The 19,350-nt window shown below is 35.7% G+C and overlaps 1 protein-coding gene across 1 annotated transcript; it reads right to left on the bottom strand.

The window, feature by feature from the left end:
* Nucleotides 1-464: 464 nt before the first annotated feature.
* Nucleotides 465-4,157, bottom strand: LOC131533083 (coiled-coil domain-containing protein 106-like; the record flags this gene model as incomplete). The annotated part of the gene is made up of 5 exons (XM_058765136.1): nt 465-778; nt 874-1,074; nt 3,206-3,313; nt 3,429-3,497; nt 4,100-4,157. Coding segments are annotated over 5 exons (750 nt in total), but the record flags the coding sequence as incomplete, so codon positions are not given.
* Nucleotides 4,158-19,350: the final 15,193 nt, after the last annotated feature.

Genomic DNA, 19,350 nt, shown 5'->3' with positions numbered 1-19,350 from the left:
ACCATCGTTGATACCCAGGAACTAGTGTGTACTTACATTGAAAGTACACTAAAACTGCCCACTTAAAATAAAGTGTGGAACCATCGTTGATACCCAGGAACTAGTGTGTACTTACATTGAAAATACACTAAAACTGTCATTAATTACATGCAGAATAAAATTACGGTATTCTTATTTAAACTTGCTGAAATGAAATAATGCTGGGACATGCAAAGAAAAACAACACATGCAGTTATGATTTTTTTTTTTTTTTGTAAGATAAACAGGAACAGTCTATTTCTGAAACGTTTACAACATAATTAGACTACTTTAATTTTTAGAAAATGTAACTAAAACAAGAAGCTGTACTCAGGTCACACAAGATTACTCCTTATGTTTAAACACTTTTCTTCCTATATACTTTAATACAGGAAAAGTAAACTGAATGCATAAAATACCCCAAATAATCAAATTAAAACAAGCCTTTAGCGAAATTTATACTTAATTGGCAGGAGTTGCCCACTCTTTTTTGCTGAGATAATTGAGGCTTTCACCTCATTTGTCAAGGCCTCTGAGCACCTCTGAGCAAAATCAAAAAGCTTGTCTTGCTGAGGCTGGAACTGGGGGATGGAGCGATAAAATTCTGGGTCAATAATTTGAATCTCAGCCACAACTGCAGAGAGAGCAAGGGTATTTCTGTCCACTCCAACTTTCGTGAAAGCTCTTGTCATGCTTCCTTCCTTTTTGTATGCTCGAAGAACTTTTTTGTATCTCTTCAGAACGTCCTCTGGACACTTGGCTGTTGAACATAAAATAAACAGTTTGTTAATTCATTACAAATTATACAAAACATATAGTATCTTCATCAAGAATCAATTCACAAAAAGGATTTACCTCTTACTGTAGCACTGGAGAATGCAGATCTTGACCTGTTTTTTTGTGTTTTCTTCTTTTTGGATTTTTTTTTGCGGCATCTTTCATCCTCCGATGAAGATGATGGGAGGGAGGAGGAGGATGAAGATGATGAAGAGTTTAACTCATCACTCTCACTACTAGTCCTAGTGTCTTTCTTCTTCTTCTTTTTCTTTTCCTTGCCTAAAAGAAAGATTTTTTATTAAATTATTTTTTCCTGAGAAATGGCTGTCACCTTTAATGTTGGCATGAAATAAGTTGCAAATGAAGATCTATTGCATTGTGACATTCTGAGTGAAACAGCTTATCGAACAAGAAAAACATACGTAGTATACGTCTAATTTTATCCACTGGTTGCTAGTTTGATTGTGAAAAGCAAGCGTTGCATACAAAAATGGAGGCTGATCTGAATGCAACTGTGCCTCACATATAGAGACGATCAAGTCATATCACAGGAATGTCATTTTAATGTCAACATTTTATTATTATTATTATTACTATTATTATTATTTTAAAGGGGTCCTATTATGTTTTTTCACTTTTTGAATTTTAGTAAGTGTGTAGTGTGTATGTTCGGACATAAAACGATCTACAAAGTTACAAATCTCAAAGTCCACTCCAAAGGGAGATATTTAGTTTTAAAAAAATTCCTTTTCAAGAACTACCACGAATGGCTCGTTTGGACTACAAAGTGGTTTTCCTGTATTTGTGACATCACAAATTGTAAATCCCGCCTACGGAAATTTGAATGGTTGGCGGGTGGGGAGATGCTTAGTTGAGCTCTGCACGTTTCAAAATTGAAACCCGTGCGAGTGTTTTTATATCTCTGTATTTCTGAAGGAAAGTGACTGTTTTCAGAAAACTTTGGATGTCATTTTCATTTCATCTTGCATCCACCCTGCATCCTATCTAAAACGTGATTTAGCCAAAAAAAAAAAACAACAACAATAACATTACCACATTAATATGTCTTGCAATATCGGCACGTGCAAAGGTTCTGCGCGATCCTCTTGTTTAATATTCTCGAGGTCTGAATTGATATGGCAATACTGACGAACTTGCTGCTTTGGCAAGGGGCGGGGCAGTACTGAAACGAAGTCTGAGCTGTTCGCCAATCACAACGTACTGGGACAGCTAACCAATCACAACACATTTCGTTTTTCGGAAGGCGGGCCTTCATCAAACCCGGAACTAATCGAGCCGTTTGTGTCAGGCTGCATGGGGAGAAAGGTATTGTAATAATGTAAATTATGTGAAAAATAATGTGATTTTCGAACCACCAAGCATGAGAGCATGTTCTAGTACACCCCCAAAATAAAATCAAGACTTTGTAAAAGAGCATAATAGGACCCCTTTAATAAAAAGGAAGTTAAATCATTCATAAAAAGACCAGTTACAAGCAGTAAGAGAATACATAGGGACAATGGTCAACAAACAATCTCATAACATTATTAAATGCAGTTGTAAATTGTAATTTCTTTTTAGTGTAAATTATTTAATTTAATTGGTAACAGCCCTATTACAACTGAATTTATTAATCAAATGTAAGAATTTTAAATGAAAGATGAAGCATACATAAGATTAGGTGAAAAAAAAAAGCCCTTTATAAAGCGGAAAAAAAAAGCCCTCAGGGTAAATATCACAAACATGGCGAATTAAATATGTAAGCTGATAGAATACTGATGAGAATATTGTACGGTCGCCGAGAGAGCTCAACGCGCTGCAAATAGAAAAAAAACACCTGCAAATTAAGAAAACAACTTCATCAATTTGACAACATGGGCGCAGCAAATGCTCACGACAAGAATAAAATTCTTTATTTGCTTGTGTAGTGAGCATTTGCAGTGCGTTTCTTTATTTGTTTGTGTTGTGAGCATTTGCAGCACCTGCTGTCAAATTGAAGAAGATGTTTTCTTGATTTGCTGGTGCTTTTTCTATTTGCAAGTGTTTTCTGAAGTTGCAGTGCGTTGAGCTCTTTCGGCCACCGTAATATTGCTTCAGAATAAATCCTATTTTTTTTCCAGACTAGTAACTTTTCACTCTTACAAGTAAATGACAAATTACATGACAAGGCTAAAAGTTGAGCCCTGCGAAAAGTAATACCGAATTACTAAAAACTAATTAACAGTGTATACTAGCCACAAAAAATAGTTTTAAAGCATATTTAAGGTAACTTTAAGGTAATTGCAAGTAACCACTCAAAGTAGTGTATTCATTGTTTATTCCTGTAGTCTTGTCAAATGTAACCATATGTAAAAAGCAACATCACATATCAAGACTATGATTATATCTTACATAGCTTAGCATTACTCACCACAGACGGACGCAAGAGTGTGCCTAAGAAAGTCACGTTCCTCCTCTAATTCTTCTATCCGTTTCAAAAGATTGTTCACCGGTGATTCCTCAGCAGCTGCCTGGAGTCCTTAATATAGACATGGAAATTTATGTTCTGTCATTTATAGTTTATGTTCCATCAAAGGTCAGGTTTGAAATAACAGTCATATCAGGATTTTGTAGCCATAAAGATTTAATCTCACCTTTCTCACTTTCACTTGGTCTGTCCAAAGAACAGCTAGCAACAGGTGCAGTGTCTGGGCATGAGTCCTCTGTAAAACAAAATTAACATAGTTCTGATAACGATATACAAAAGCAAATATTATAATATTGTTAAAATATTTAACTAAATATTCCCACATGAAAAAATACTATAGTAATTTATAGTGAATACTACAGTGTTTTTGAACCACACTACAGTAAAGTACTTGAATTAATGTGTTGTGGTAATTCTATAGATACTGTGGTAATATAACAACTATTGTAATATAAACAAATTATGTTACCCAATACTGTACTAAGTTTTCTACAACTATAGGGTATGTTATAGTACAATACATTACAGTTTACTGTAGTTAAAACTAAAGTATACTACAGCATTTATTAGTTTATCAATTCACTATAGTTAGTACTACAGTATTCTGTAGCATTCATTAACAAAGTGTTGTAAGTACTATAAAATATACAGTATAATACACTTTACTATAGTATGGTTCAAAAACACTATAGTACTACTTACCATAAATTACTATAGTATTTTTTCATGTGGGTAAGTTACGTAATTAATATGGGTTACATCAAGTTGAATTACTACATTAACTGCATGTAACTGCATGATAGAATGTCCCAAATAAATTAAATAAAATGAATCTACCTGGGTTATTTTCACGACTCACAGACTGCTTGGCTACCTCGCTGTCCTCTTCTGTGAAAACAGTATAATGTTAGTTAAGCCAGTAAATTGATAACTGAGAGTGACGGAAATTATTCACGTGCTATTATCAAGTAAACACTACTGTAGGATAATAATTTCTGCTTTACCTAGAACAGGGAGAGTGCGGGGTCTTTTTGTCTTCCTCTTCCGCAACATAATTGGAGTGTTGAGAATCGAAATCCTGTCTCTGGAATCAATATAACGTTAGCGGTTAAATATAGGCTTTCTAAAGTTCCTTTTTTTGTCATGGTAAGGTTGATACAACACTTTGGAAACAGACTCCGTTAATTCATGTCAAATTACAGTTGATATTACATAATATTGTATTTAACTGTAAACAGCCATACCTTCAATCGGTCATCAGCCGTTGAAATTCAAAAAAAGACCGCCAGCTATCACACACAGCTCTGACTGCGCACGCGCGTGAGTCGTCTAAATGCAGACCTCTGATTGGGTGTTTCACTCCCGTATTTCAAATTAAAGTAAATACAGAAAACACTTTAGGGTAGAGGTTGAGATCACGAAGGGTGTCTTAGTGATGTGTTTAAAATGAATTTATCCGAACAAATACATCACTTTCTACATCGCTGCAGAAGAGGATCTCATCGGAAAAGTTTAATAAAATGGTTAATCAAGAAGAGACTGCTTCATGGTGCACCAACTTGCCGCGTTTGTGGAAAGGAAATGAAGCTGGCCAATCACAAGAGCAACGATGGCTATATATGGTAAGTAGAGCAATAAAGTTACTGTATTTGTGCACATCTACTGTACACTGTAACAGGCTACTAAACGTGTTTCCAATATTAATATTTTGGTTAAAATTAATATGAATGTATTATATTTTTTATATGAAAGTTTATATTTTTGGTTAAATATAAAGCATTGCGTATGTAAAATGCATTTCCATTATACTATTTATGACTTTAACATAATATATTAAATTATCTTACAAATAAAAAAAATTGTATAACAAGAGATAAAAGAAAAAATCAGAATATGATGTGTATGACAAACTTTTTGAGATATAAAACATTACAAATACAGTCAATTTTTATTTTAATTAAGCATATTAAAATAAATATAATTTTTATGTTCATCTTTTTGTACATTTAACTTAATTAGCCTTTTCGTTTGATAAATCTCAATTAATAAGGAAGTATTATAAAATGGATTGTTACAGTCCTTGATTCTGATTGGTAAGTGATTTGTTGAACATCAAAGCCTTTGTAAATTACTCTGCATACACCTGTTATTTATTAAAATAATACTTTTTTTATGGTCTAACCATTCTATAAAAGCAATAAGCTCCGTGAAGCCTTGGTTTACAGTGAATGTAGTGCTGCTGAGGTAGCTGTTTTGTAAATCAAGGCTTCTTGGGGCTTATTGCTTTATGAATGACATTGCATGTCATCTATCTATTTCTATGATAGCATTCATGTGATAAAAAAAATGTTCTGGGTCACAGTTAAAACTAAATATTGCATTGGCAGTTACAATTTTTTTATGCTTCACTTTATTGGTTTAAATGTGTTTTATTTCAGGTTGTGCAAAAGAAAGGGTCATCGCAAAGTTTCATCATCAGTAAGAAAAGGCTCACTTTTCAGCCAAAGTAGAGTACAACTCGTTAAATGGTTGGAATTTATTTACCGGTGAGTGGTTATAAAAACAGAAAAGCTTATTTATCTGTACAGTGCTTTGAGTGCTGTACACATAATGATTTACCACAATAATATTTGTACAGCCTGTAGAGCAGACAGAGTCAGTACTAGTGATGTGCTCTTTGTTCTCAGATTTGCACAAGGTCTCCAACTCAGGCAAATTGACCTGCTAGAGGATCAGATAGCTAGAAGTTCAAGAACACTGTCCCGTATGACAAATGCCGTTAGGAAGGTTTGGTACTTCTTTATAATTAATACAGAAACAAAGCAATTAAACATTGCATGCCATTCATCAATATTTCTCTTATGTTATTCAGATATGCATAGCTGCACTACAGAGACTGAGAAGAAGAACTGGTCTTACAGTGGGTGGAAAATCAAAACGCAAGTTCATTTCCATTGATGAGTCGAAGTTTGCACATAAAAGAAAAGTAAATGGACAAATGAAGTTAATTAAAAAAAAAAAAAAAAAAAGAGAGAGATACCTTTTTTTAAATCTAGATTTTAAAAGTCAAGATGGAGGGGGGGATGGTGTTTTTCTGCTGATTAGAAATGTTTTTTTTTTTTTGGGCAAGACATACAGTTCTGTTGATCCGTCATCCATGGGTCCAGAAAGTTCCAATTTGGTCTCATCAGTGCATAAAACATTTTTATAGAATTCTACAGGCCTATCTAAATACCTTTTAGCATATTCAAGTCAACCTTTATGTTCTGTTGAACAAGAGTGCCATTCGCTGAGGTGTCCAGGCATGAAGTCAATGCTTGAGATGTTTTACCTCCTTCATCAGGTCACCTAGTGTAACGGAGCCTATGAGACGTGAGGCAAGCGGATCCAAGTGCAAGCTTTTATAAGTTAACATAGTCAAATCACAGGCAGGGTCAAACAACAGCAAACGGGTACGGCACGGGCAAGACACAAGAGTAATCCTAGGGCAAGCGTGGGTCTTCGATCAGCGAACAGTATCCAACAGGGCAAGGCAGAGAGATAATCTAGGTACACAAGCTATAATCCAAGAGAGGTGCAAACATAGTCCGAACAGCAAGGCAAGGGTTAATCCAGGAAACACGGGCTAGAATCAAAACACGGGGGAAACAGGCAAGGCAAGACTATGACAACTAAGTGGGCTCCGTAGAGTAGCTATCGCTAAGAGAATGATAAACGCTAAACAATACTCGGCAACTAAATCAGGATTCTGAGTGTGTTTTATAGTGTGGGTGTAATAGATTTCAGGTGAGCATGTGATTGGTGACAGCTGTGTGATCAGTGCAATAGATGATGGGAAATGCAGTCCATTGTGATGCGTGGTGTGAGAGTCAATATGATGGAAAGGCGACCTCTTGTGGCAGTCGGACGGAAGGCCGCAAACCAGATTCGTGACACCTAGAAGGTCTTTGGCAGTAAATTTAGGGTTTTTCTCAGCTTCTCTGCTCAAATATCTTATTCCCCTTGATGAAATTGTGCTTTTTCTTCCATGCCCTGGAAGGTTTGCTATGGCTGCAAACTGTTTCTCTATGAACTTTTAAAAATGTCTTGTAAATGTTGAATAAGGGATGAAAACTTACTATTATACATAGTTGTATTATGACAAAATCTTATAACTAAACAATTATATATTGACATTATCATTTTTAATATGCCACCAAAGAGTTATGTATTATTTTTAAATTCTGGATTTGAAAAAACAAACAAACATCAACAACAACAACAAAAAACGTACACTTGGAAATTGTTACAGACTCTGCAGGGTTGAATAATTTTGATTGTGTCTGTAAACAAGCGATATGAAATGTTCTTATTGTTTTCCTATTTCACTTTATTTATTTATTTTTTAAATGTCGTTTTAAAATAACACATTGTTTTGCAGGGGTCTCTCTGTTTTGTTGTTTTTGTAACATGACAGCAAACTGGGTTATTATTTTTTTATTTGCTGGAAATAATTTTTTTAAATATTATTTTAAAACAAAATTGACTGTTTTACTGTAGAAATTAATGAAATATTTCTTGACATTTTTGGCTTAATTCCAGCATCTAAAGTGCCTCTTTTTTCTTCTTCTAGTATAACCGTGGTCGTTTCCGAACTACATGGAAAAGAAACAACTGGGTGTTTGGAATGCTGGAAATCAAAGGCCACAGATGCTTGCCAATTTTAAAGATTGTCAAAAACCGCTCAAAACAGACTCTCATACCCATTATCAGAAGGCACGTGAGAAGAGGATCCACCATTTTCAGTGACTGTTGGAGAGCATATGTTCAGGCTCTTTCTGGACATGGCTACAGGCATTTTACTGTCAACCATTCAGAAAACTTTGTTGATCCAAACACCGGTTGCCATACACAGCACATAGAACGTGCATGGCAAAGCATCAAGTCACAGGTTTACAAGCACAGAGGCAACAAAAGCAGTCAGCTCTTGAAAGAGCATCTGAAATGTATTCAGTGGTATCACTGGTTAGGCAAACGAAACAAAGAAGGAGTAATTGCTCAGCTGTTTCATGACATAAGAAAGGATTTCAAAATCCATTAATTTGCAGAGTTAAAAAAGTAGTTGCTCTAATATGAAATAGGGTAAATATATGTGGATATATGTAGATCCAAAGTGCTTGTTAATTTCATATCTATGACAAATTAATGTGGTTACATATTTTTTTTATCATCAACTTTCTAAATGTTGCATACTTCTATGTATTAAAATGTATGTTTCCTGTATTCACATTATTTCCTCCTGAGTATCAACAATGGCTCCACACTTTATTTTAAGTGGGCAGTTTTAGTGTACTTTCAATGTAAGTACACACTAGTTCCTGGGTATCAACGATGGTTCCACACTTTATTTTAAGTGGGCAGTTTTAGTGTACTTTCAATGGGTACACACTAGTTCCTGGGTATCAACGATGGTTCCACACTTTATTTTAAGTGGGCAGTTTTAGTGTACTTTCAATGTAAGTACACACTAGTTCCTGGGTATCAACGATGGTTCCACACTTTATTTTAAGTGGGCAGTTTTAGTGTACTTTCAATGTAAGTACACACTAGTTCCTGGGTATCAACGATGGTTCCACACTTTATTTTAAGTGGGCAGTTTTAGTGTACTTTCAATGTAAGTACACACTAGTTCCTGGGTATCAACGATGGTTCCACACTTTATTTTAAGTGGGCAGTTTTAGTGTACTTTCAATGTAAATACACACTAGTTCCTGGGTATCAACGATGGTTCCATACTTTACAAAAAAGTTTCATTAGTTAACAACGAACAATACTTATACATCACTTATTAAGCTTAGTTAATGTTGACCTCAGCATTTACTAATACATTTTTAAGATCAAAAGATGCATCTGTTAACATTAGATTAAGATTAATACATAAATATATGATATATATAAATATATAATTCATTGCTAGTTCCTGTTACTTACTGCATTAACTAATGTTAACACATGTAACCTTATTGCTCTCCTGCTGTGTAGATGGTACAGTTTTTGCACATTGCCGTTTACAGCATGTGAGGTGCAAAAAAACAAATAAAAAAAATAAAGTCAAACTGCCTTAGTAGCCGTAACATGAAATGGCTGAATCTACATTGATGGATTCTGGGGTATTCTGCAAACATTTTTTGCATCCATACTAAATGGTTTGAATAATAAGTATATTAATCACATTGCGGTAGGCATGAATAATAATGCTTTACACCTGTAAAAGCATTCATTTGCCTCAAAAAAAAAAAAAAAAAAAAGTTTCACAGAAACTGCAGAGTAGTTACAATTGAAGTTACAATATTTTAATTACGGTGTGTACTTACAAAAGTGTACTTACAACTTACATATTTAAGTACACTATTATAACTACAGATTGAACATGCAGGTACTTTCAATGTAAGTACACACTAGTTCCTGGGTATCAACGATGGTTCCACACTTTATTTTAAGTGGGCAGTTTTAGTGTACTTTCAATGTAAGTACACACTAGTTCCTGGGTATCAACGATGGTTCCACACTTTATTTTAAGTGGGCAGTTTTAGTGTACTTTCAATGTAAATACACACTAGTTCCTGGGTATCAACGATGGTTCCATACTTTACAAAAAAGTTTCATTAGTTAACAACGAACAATACTTATACATCACTTATTAAGCTTAGTTAATGTTGACCTCAGCATTTACTAATACATTTTTAAGATCAAAAGATGCATCTGTTAACATTAGATTAAGATTAATACATAAATATATGATATATATAAATATATAATTCATTGCTAGTTCCTGTTACTTACTGCATTAACTAATGTTAACACATGTAACCTTATTGCTCTCCTGCTGTGTAGATGGTACAGTTTTTGCACATTGCCGTTTACAGCATGTGAGGTGCAAAAAAACAAATAAAAAAAATAAAGTCAAACTGCCTTAGTAGCCGTAACATGAAATGGCTGAATCTACATTGATGGATTCTGGGGTATTCTGCAAACATTTTTTGCATCCATACTAAATGGTTTGAATAATAAGTATATTAATCACATTGCGGTAGGCATGAATAATAATGCTTTACACCTGTAAAAGCATTCATTTGCCTCAAAAAAAAAAAAAAAAAAAAGTTTCACAGAAACTGCAGAGTAGTTACAATTGAAGTTACAATATTTTAATTACGGTGTGTACTTACAAAAGTGTACTTACAACTTACATATTTAAGTACACTATTATAACTACAGATTGAACATGCAGGTACTTTAAATGTAAGTACAATGTAAGAACGTGAAAGTACAATGTAAGTACATTGTATTAAGTGCTTAATGTGACATATAAGTACATAGTTGTTAAGGCCACCTAATATAAAGTGGGACCGACGTTTCATTATGAAATCATCAGCGAAGCCCCGTTGTTTCACACTGAGGTAATGCTTTTTAAGTCAAGTCAAGTCACCTTTATTTATATAGCGCTTTTAACAATACAGATTGTGTCAAAGCACTTAACAGTATCAAATTGGAAGATAGAGTGTCAGTAATGTATAATGATACGATTAAACACTCAATTTCAGTTAAAGGCATTTCATTATTGAATTCAGAGATGTCATTGTCTAGCTCAGTTTAGTTTAAATAGTATCTGTGCAATCAAATCAGCGATAATCACTAGAAATTAAGTGTCCCCAACTGAGCAAGCCAGAGGCGACAGCGGCAAGGAACCAAAACTCCCTCTGTGACAGAATGGAGAAAAAACCTTGGGAGAAACCAGGCTCAGTCGGGGGGCCAGTTCTCCTCTGGCCAGATGAAACCCACAGTTCAAAAGTTTATATTTCTATTTTTTATTTTGTTGCAATTTCTAACAATAATAGTATTATGTAGTTAGGTATCTTATTATATTTTTAGTTATTTTGTTATATTTTTAGTTTTATTGTATTTTAATCGAGGTCTTCACTGAGGATATGTCTCTGGGGCTCATCTGGGTGTCCTGGTCTCCGCTGACGATCAGGGCTGTAGACATCATCTCTTGGTGCTGATCCACCATCTGATTGGATACGGACTGAGAAACATAATAGGAAAGAAACAGACAAATATTAGCGTAGATGCCATTCTACTTACGATATAATGAGTACATTGTGTGTTATGGGGAGTGTTCCCGGTTCCGGTTGATCTAACTAATGCAGCCTAACAATCCTTTAACGGATTTGAATAATAGAAGCTTATTAGTATGTTATGTGTAAGCCAGGCTAAAGAGATGGGTCTTTAATCTAGATTTAAACTGACAGAGTGTGTCTGCCTCCCGAACAGTGTTAGGTAGATTGTTCCAGAGTTTGGGTGCTAAATAGGAAAAGGATCTGCCGCCCGCAGTCGATTTTGATATTTATCAAACGGCCAGAGTTTTGAGAACGCAGTGGACGTGGAGGACTATAGTGTGATAAGAGCTCACTCAAGTACTGAGGAGCTAAGCCATTCAGGGCTTTAGTAATTAACAAGATTTTAAAATCTATCCGATGTTTGATACGGAGTGCACACCTAGGTTCCTGACTGATGAAGAAGAATTGATAGAGCAACCATCAAGTGTTAGATAATGTTCTAAGTTATTACATGTGGGGTTTTTAGGTCTGATAATTAACACCTCTGTTTTTTCAGAATTTAGCAGTAAAAAATTACTCGTCATCCAGTTTTTTAAATCGACTATGCATTCCGTTAGTTTCTCAATTTGGTGTGTTTCACCGGGCCGCGAAGAAATATAGAGCTGAGTATCATCAGCATAACAGTGAAAGCTAACACCATATCTCCTGATAATATCTCCCAAGGGTAACATGTAAAGCGTGAAAAGTAAAGGCCCTAGTACTGAGCCTTGAGGTACTCCATACTGCACTTGTGATCGATATGATACCTCTTCATTCACTGCTACGAACTGATGGCAGTCAGATAAGTACGATTTGAACCATGCTAAGTCACTTCCACTAATGCCAACAAAGTTTTCTAGTCTATTCAAAAGAATGTTGTGGTCGATAGTGTCGAACGCAGCGCTAAGATCCAGTAGAATTAATAAAGAGATACAACCACGATCAGATGATAGAAGCAGGTCATTTGTAACTCTAATGAGAGCAGTCTCAGTACTATGATACGATCTAAATCCTGACTGGAATTCCTCACAGATATCATTTTTCTCTAAGAAGGAATATAATTGTGAGGATACTACCTTTTCTAGTATCTTTGACAGAAAAGGGAGATTTGAGATCGGTCTGTAATTAACTAGATCTTTGGGGTCAAGTTGTGGTTTTTTAATGAGAGGCTTAATAACAGCCAATTTGAAGGCTGTTATCCAGGGGACATATCCTAATGACAATGATGAATTAATAATAGCCAAAAGAGGATCTATGACTTCTGGAAGCAGCTCTTTTAGTAGTTTAGATGGAATAGGGTCTAACATACATGTTGTTGGTTTAGATGATTTAACAAGTTTATACAATTCTTCCTCTCCTATAGTAGAGAATGAATGGAATTGTTCCTCAAGAATTCTATAGTGCACTCTCTGATGCGATACTGTAGCTGACGGCTGCAAGGCTACAATTTTATATCTGATAGTATCGATCTTGGAAGTAAAGTAGTTCATAAAGTCACTACTGCTATGCTCTAGGGAAATGCCAACACCTGTTGATGCTTCATTTTTCGTTAAGTTAGTCACCGTATTGAATAAATACCGAGGGTTATGTTTGTTTTCTTCTAGAAGAGACAAAAAGTAATCAGATCTAGCAGTTTTTAATGCTTTTCTGTAGGATAGGGTACTTTCCCGCCAAGCTAAACAAAATACCTCTAGTTTAGTTTTCCTCCAGCTGCGCTCCATTTTCCGTGCTGCTCTCTTTAGGGCGCAAATGTGCTCATTATACCACGGTGTTGGACTCTTATCCTTAATCTTTCTTAAGCGATAAGGAGCAACCGTATCTAAAGTGCTAGAGAATAGAGAGTCCACAGTTTCAGTTACATCATCAAGTTGTTCTGAGCTATTGGATATGCTGAGAAACTGAGATAAGTTAGGAAGATTATTTATAAAGCAGTCTTTTGTGGTGGAGGTAATGGTTCTACCATATTTGTAACAAGGAGTCGGCTTTACAGCTTTAGCTATATGGAATATACAGGAGACTAGATAATGATCTGAGATATCATCGCTCTGCTGCCAAATTTCAATGCCACTGACATCAATTCCATGTGACAGTATTAAATCTAGAGTATGATTTCGACAATGAGTAGGTCCTGACACGTGTTGTTTAACACCAATAGAGTTTAGAATGTCTATAAATGCTGATCCCAACGAATCTTTGTCATTATCAACATGGATATTAAAATCACCAACAATTAGGACTTTATCTGCAGTCAGCACTAACTCCGATAGAAAATCAGAAAATTCTTTAATAAAGTCTGTATGGTGCCTTGGTGGCCTATATACAGTAGCCAGTACAAACATCACAGGGGATTTATCATTAATAATTCTTTCTTTGGATAACATTATATTAAGCACCATTACTTCGAACGAATTATACTTGAAACCTGACCTCTGAGAGATACTGAAAATATTGCTATAAATTCTGTAAATATCTGTATTATATCTGTTTTTTTATTTGTTGAACATCAATTAAATTGTTACTATTACTTTGGTTTGGATGTTTTCTGTATTTTCTAGTTCGGGGAACAGACACAGTCTCTATAGTGTGATATCTAGGTGAAAAAGTTTCTATGTGCTGAGAGTTAACTGACTTCTGTGACGTGAGGCGGCTAGCATACGGTCGGTTTAGCCAGTCTGTCTTCTTCCTGACCTGGGCTCCAGTTAGTCAAGTACGAACTCTAAGACTATGTGCCATATTTCTAGAGAGAAGAGCGGCACCACCCCAGGAGGGATGAACACCATCTCTTTTCAACAGGTCAGGTCTACCCCAAAAATTCTTCCAATTCTATAAAGCCTATGTTATTTTGCGGGCACCACTTAGACATCCAGCCATTGAGTGACGACAGTCTGCTATGAATCTCATCGCCACGATAAGCAGGGACCGGACCAGAGCATATTACAGTGTCTGACATCGTACTTCTTCATTGTAGTTCACACACCTCTTTAACATTAATTTTAGTGATCTCCGACTGGCGAAGTCAAACATCATTAGCACCGACGTGGATAACAATCTTACTGAATTTACGTTTAGCATTAGTCAGCGCTTTTAAATTTACCAAGATGTCAGGTGCTCTGGCTCCTGGAAAACAATGGACTATGGTGGCTGGTGTGTCTATTTTCACGTTCCGTACAATAGAATCGCCAATAACTAGAGCACTTTCATCAGGTTTCTCAGTGGGTGCGTCACTGAGTGGGGAGAACCTGTTTGATGTTTTGATCGGAACAGAAGAGTGGTGTTTTGACTCGCGACTAGCCCGCCTCACAGTCACTCAGTTGCCCTGTTGCACGGGCTCAACCGAAACCGAACAACGTACAGGACTCCCTGAGCTAGTTGCATCCAAAGCAGTATCTACAGCCCTCACATTCTTACTATCATCAACTAAAGTTTGGATGCGTGTCTCTAGTTCTAAAACCTTCTCAATCCCTCGCTGCTGACAGAGACAGATAAACTGTACATGTGGCAAACAGTGCAAACAACAATAGCAGGAGAAGAAGCCATTACTCACCGTGATTGATGAATGACAGCAGCACAACAGAAGTTTTAATAAACTTCCTTTAGTTAACGTTAGTTAATGCATTAACTAACATTAGCAATACATTTGTTACCGTGTTTATTCATCGTTGTTAACCAGCTCAGGCTAATTTTAACAGATGCAACTTTTAATTTTTAATAATGTCCTATTAGTAAATTTTGACATGAACATTAACATAACAAATTACTAATGTTAATGCATGCTTTAGAAGTACTGTGTGATGAACCTTGGTGCCGTATTTTTTGTTGGCAATTTGACATGCAGTTTTCATAGGCTACACAACCTGGCACACCCAGTTTTATGTAGGCCCACCCACTTAAACATTTCTGGCTATGCTAGTACTTTTAGCTTTGTGAAGTTGAATAAAAAAAACTTGTTCAAAAGTCACGTAACAGTCTCATAAGTTTAAATAATTTGTCTAGTTCTAAGGTCTGTAAGAGGACAAACTTTGATTACAAGAGAAATTGTTAATATTTTACATTTTTCCGACCTGCAATGAACAAATGTAATTTCCACGACATCTCAATATGCAGCTGATATTTAAATATAGAATAACTTATGCCACTCAAGAATTGTCTAAGATCATTTTTGTAACTAGTTTTACCAGTTTTTCCACAATGTACAATAATTATACATTTGTCAATGAGATAAATTAACTACCCTATGGACCAAATGCTGAACTGTACACCTGTCACACTCTGAAATTTAATATTGGTTTGGGTAAGAGCTTTTTAGAAAATAAATAACTTGAATCTTTATATTAAGTAGAGCATGATCTCATAAATTGTGGATACATTTTTAATGTGTGATGAGAACTTTTTAAATATTTTAGAAAAATGTGTGGTGATGGAAATGACAGGGTGGTGGTGGAAATGACAATGAATTAATGTGAATATAGAGAAACAGCAGAGATATTTATTAGAAAAAGTCCTAAACTCTTCACACTCATTAAACTCAATTCACAAAGTCATTAAACATATCAATTGTACTTTGTAACCATAAATGCCATTTCCACCACAGAAGCCATTTGGTGGAAATGACATTTCTGTAGTTTTTTGTGAAAAAATGGAAGATAGCTTCACTGATTAGCTTTGAATTAATACTTAGCATTTCATGTGTGCAAAATACTCTTATTTAACTTAAAATGTTTATCTGTTTAAAAACACCCTTGAAGGTACAATATGTTTGGAAATGACGTAGAATAAATATATTAACTGATCAAGCAATATTTACCTTGATTTTTCTTCATGTGTTGTTGATGAAAATTTAAATTTCCTCCATGTACAACATGTGCTCTGATGTCACTGAACATTTCCATAGAAACCACCTAAACAATCTTTCACACAAACTTTTTAAAGGGACATTACAGTGTTGTGGTGGAAATGACACCAATACTTTGCGACAGCTATATTTTGTATAAAACGTAATATTGATAGTGGTCTCACATTAAATACTATAATGTATTTGAATTATTTTATTAGTGCTTAATTCAGGTACATTAATAGTTACCAGATAAGTCATATTTTTAAACTGTATTTTCATTGCTGAAGTTTAAAAGTCTGGGTGTGTGACGGAGAAAACAGTGATTTTGACACCTATAAGGAGGTTGAAAAGTATGAAAAAAATCATAATAGAAAGGTAGTAAAACGTTTTTAAGGTGGTTTTATTGTTAGTTTGACAAAGAAAGAGGAATTTGTCCAAAATTATTTGTATTTTTAAAAATATGACCAAAGAACATAAAAGTGCCCATAGTCTAAGAATCACCCATATATATATATATATATATATATATATATATATAGACGATGACAAATATATATTTGTCATCGTCCAGTCCAAAAGCTTATAAAGTTTTTGTCAGTGTTTATTTAAAAACGTCCAGTTATGCAGAATATAAGTTGGTAAATATTTAATTGATGAGTTGTCAGTACAATATATAGGGTATAATTTTACCACAAAATTCAACATATTGACATTACATGATAACCAATGCTTCCACTCAGTCTTTTTGCCACTCAGCTCACTCCAGCTGACGGTGACGTCACGTGCATACCCTCTATAGCAGTGATCCTCAAATCTGGCTTGCGAGATCCACTTTCCTGCAGAGTTTAGCTCCAACCCTGATCAAACTCACTTACCTGTGATTTTCTAATGATCCTGAAGACACTGATTAGCATGCTCATGTGTGTTTGATTAGGGTTAGAGCTAAACTCTGCAGGAAAGTGGATCTAGCGAGCCTTACTTCTTTGGAACATTCATTCACGGATTTGCGCTACGCCGCTGCCTGCAGCGTCTTCACACATAGACAAAACTTACTAGAGTGTGACAAAAATGCATATGTAAATAAATATAATTTAAATTCACGTCTCGTACACTTAATGACCTTTGAATGGAACATATACGCTTGCTTCGATCTGGAATCATAGCAGAATATCCTGTGATGTCCACTTCGCAGGGCACTTACATTCGAATAGAACAAACGTCTGAAGCGATAAGAGATACACACAAAATGTGCAGAGCGTGGGGGCGAGAGGACTGGAATTGGGAACCGCTGCTCTATAGTGATCCTTGATAGGTGCAGGTGATTAGAACTCTGGTGATTAGGAACATGTGGGAAGATTTGAGGGATCTGATGCAGATGATGGAACTGACTCTGTGACAGGTTTAACCAGTAGGTGACAGTGACTACGTTTACATGGACATCAATAATCTAATTATTTACCTTACTCTGAATAATACAATATTATGATTAAAATGTTTACATGAGTTGCTTTTAGAATAATCCTTTCATGTTCCCGTTTTACATGTTATAGTACATAGATCGATTAATGGCATGCGTCATTACGTCACCACGCGACACCATCTGACGTCCAACCCAGAATTTCACATATAAACATATAGTTCGTCTTCGTGATGATGCCATATACAGTTTTTGGTGTTTCATTTTTAATTTTATGAAAGTTTCAAGTGCAGTTAATTATTTGTACGTGCATACAGATGACGGCAGTGTTGAAGCTCTTTTATTTGCCATCAAACGGTTGATCACTGCCGTGTATGTGTCCTGTCGCAAAATGCGGCGAAAAGTCCTACACAATGGTAATAGTGTGATTAAGGTGTTTACATGTCTGTACTGCACTTCAATAATGCGACTAAAATAGGAATACTCCACATGTCTTAATTCGATTTGTGTTTACTTCGATTATGACTTTAGGCGGATTAAGGTAATCAAAAATCTCTGTTTACATGGTAGACTCTTAATCAGAATATTGTCTTAATCGTATTAAAATCTGAGTATTCATGTCCATGTAAACGTAGTCATTGTTGATCTGCCTCTGGATAGTGAATGGACCAATGTAGCCAGGACTCAGCTTATGACAGGGCAGATAATGGATATTCCTGGTAGAGAGCCAGATCTTCTCACCTGGGGTGCGTTTCCCAAAAGCAACTATGGTCGTAACTTCCAACGTTACCAATAAAGCTCAATGGATCTAACAACCATAGTTAGCTAACGATGATTTTGGGAAACATATGTAGCATTTGGACCAATCAGACACACAATTTTGCATTTGATTTAACAAATCAATTAGTTATTAGATTAACAAATAGTCACAGACCCCTCACACAATACACATACCCGGTGCCAGTAGGTATGTCAAGGACTTCAGGCCCCTGGTTCCATGGCAACCCATCAGATAACACTAGTTTTATTGCTCAAAGGAATGCAAATGCAGAGCATCTCACTACCTCTTTCCTATAGGAAAGACATTATGCCATAAAAATGGACTCTTCTCTAATTAACACACATATCATTCAGGTCACTGTGTATATTATTACTGTTCTTGTATATGTTTTTGTGTATTATATACTGTTTTATGCATGCTTATGATAGATCACTAGTTAGGATCACTCTAACTGTAACATGTCTGGTCTCTATCAATTCGTCTTCGGATGATCTAATTGAGAGTGAATATTACATGTTGATACCTATGCAACATATTAATGTCCTAAGAATCTTTAATAGTTTGTATACCAACTTCCAATCCAACCCCTTTGCAAATTACCATGCTCTCAGACAAGGGGTCATAAACCCCCCCAGTATTTCCAAACTCCTGCTTGGAAATTCAGCCTTTCTCATTGGTCAAGCCCATTCTGAGAGGTGTGACTCTTCACAGACCTTAAAGGGCTCACGCACAGTTCCGCACGCTCTTCTGAAAAAGCTCTTCTGCTAAATCTCCAGATTGCTGTCCGTGTGGAGAGCCTGAGCCGGTACTGGCGTGCCCGGTAGGCTCCAACATATCCCAGTCTGCGGTTCTGTTAGATCCTAGAAGGATGTGAGCTAGAACTCTTCTGGAACCTTAAGTCTTGTGCCAGGCTTTGCGGCC

The sequence above is a fragment of the Onychostoma macrolepis genome, chromosome 24 (genome assembly GCF_012432095.1).
Source record: "Onychostoma macrolepis isolate SWU-2019 chromosome 24, ASM1243209v1, whole genome shotgun sequence".
Classification (NCBI taxonomy): domain Eukaryota; kingdom Metazoa; phylum Chordata; class Actinopteri; order Cypriniformes; family Cyprinidae; genus Onychostoma; species Onychostoma macrolepis.
The sequence above is the reverse complement of the archived record's forward strand: the minus strand, read 5'-3'. Positions and strand labels throughout refer to the sequence as shown.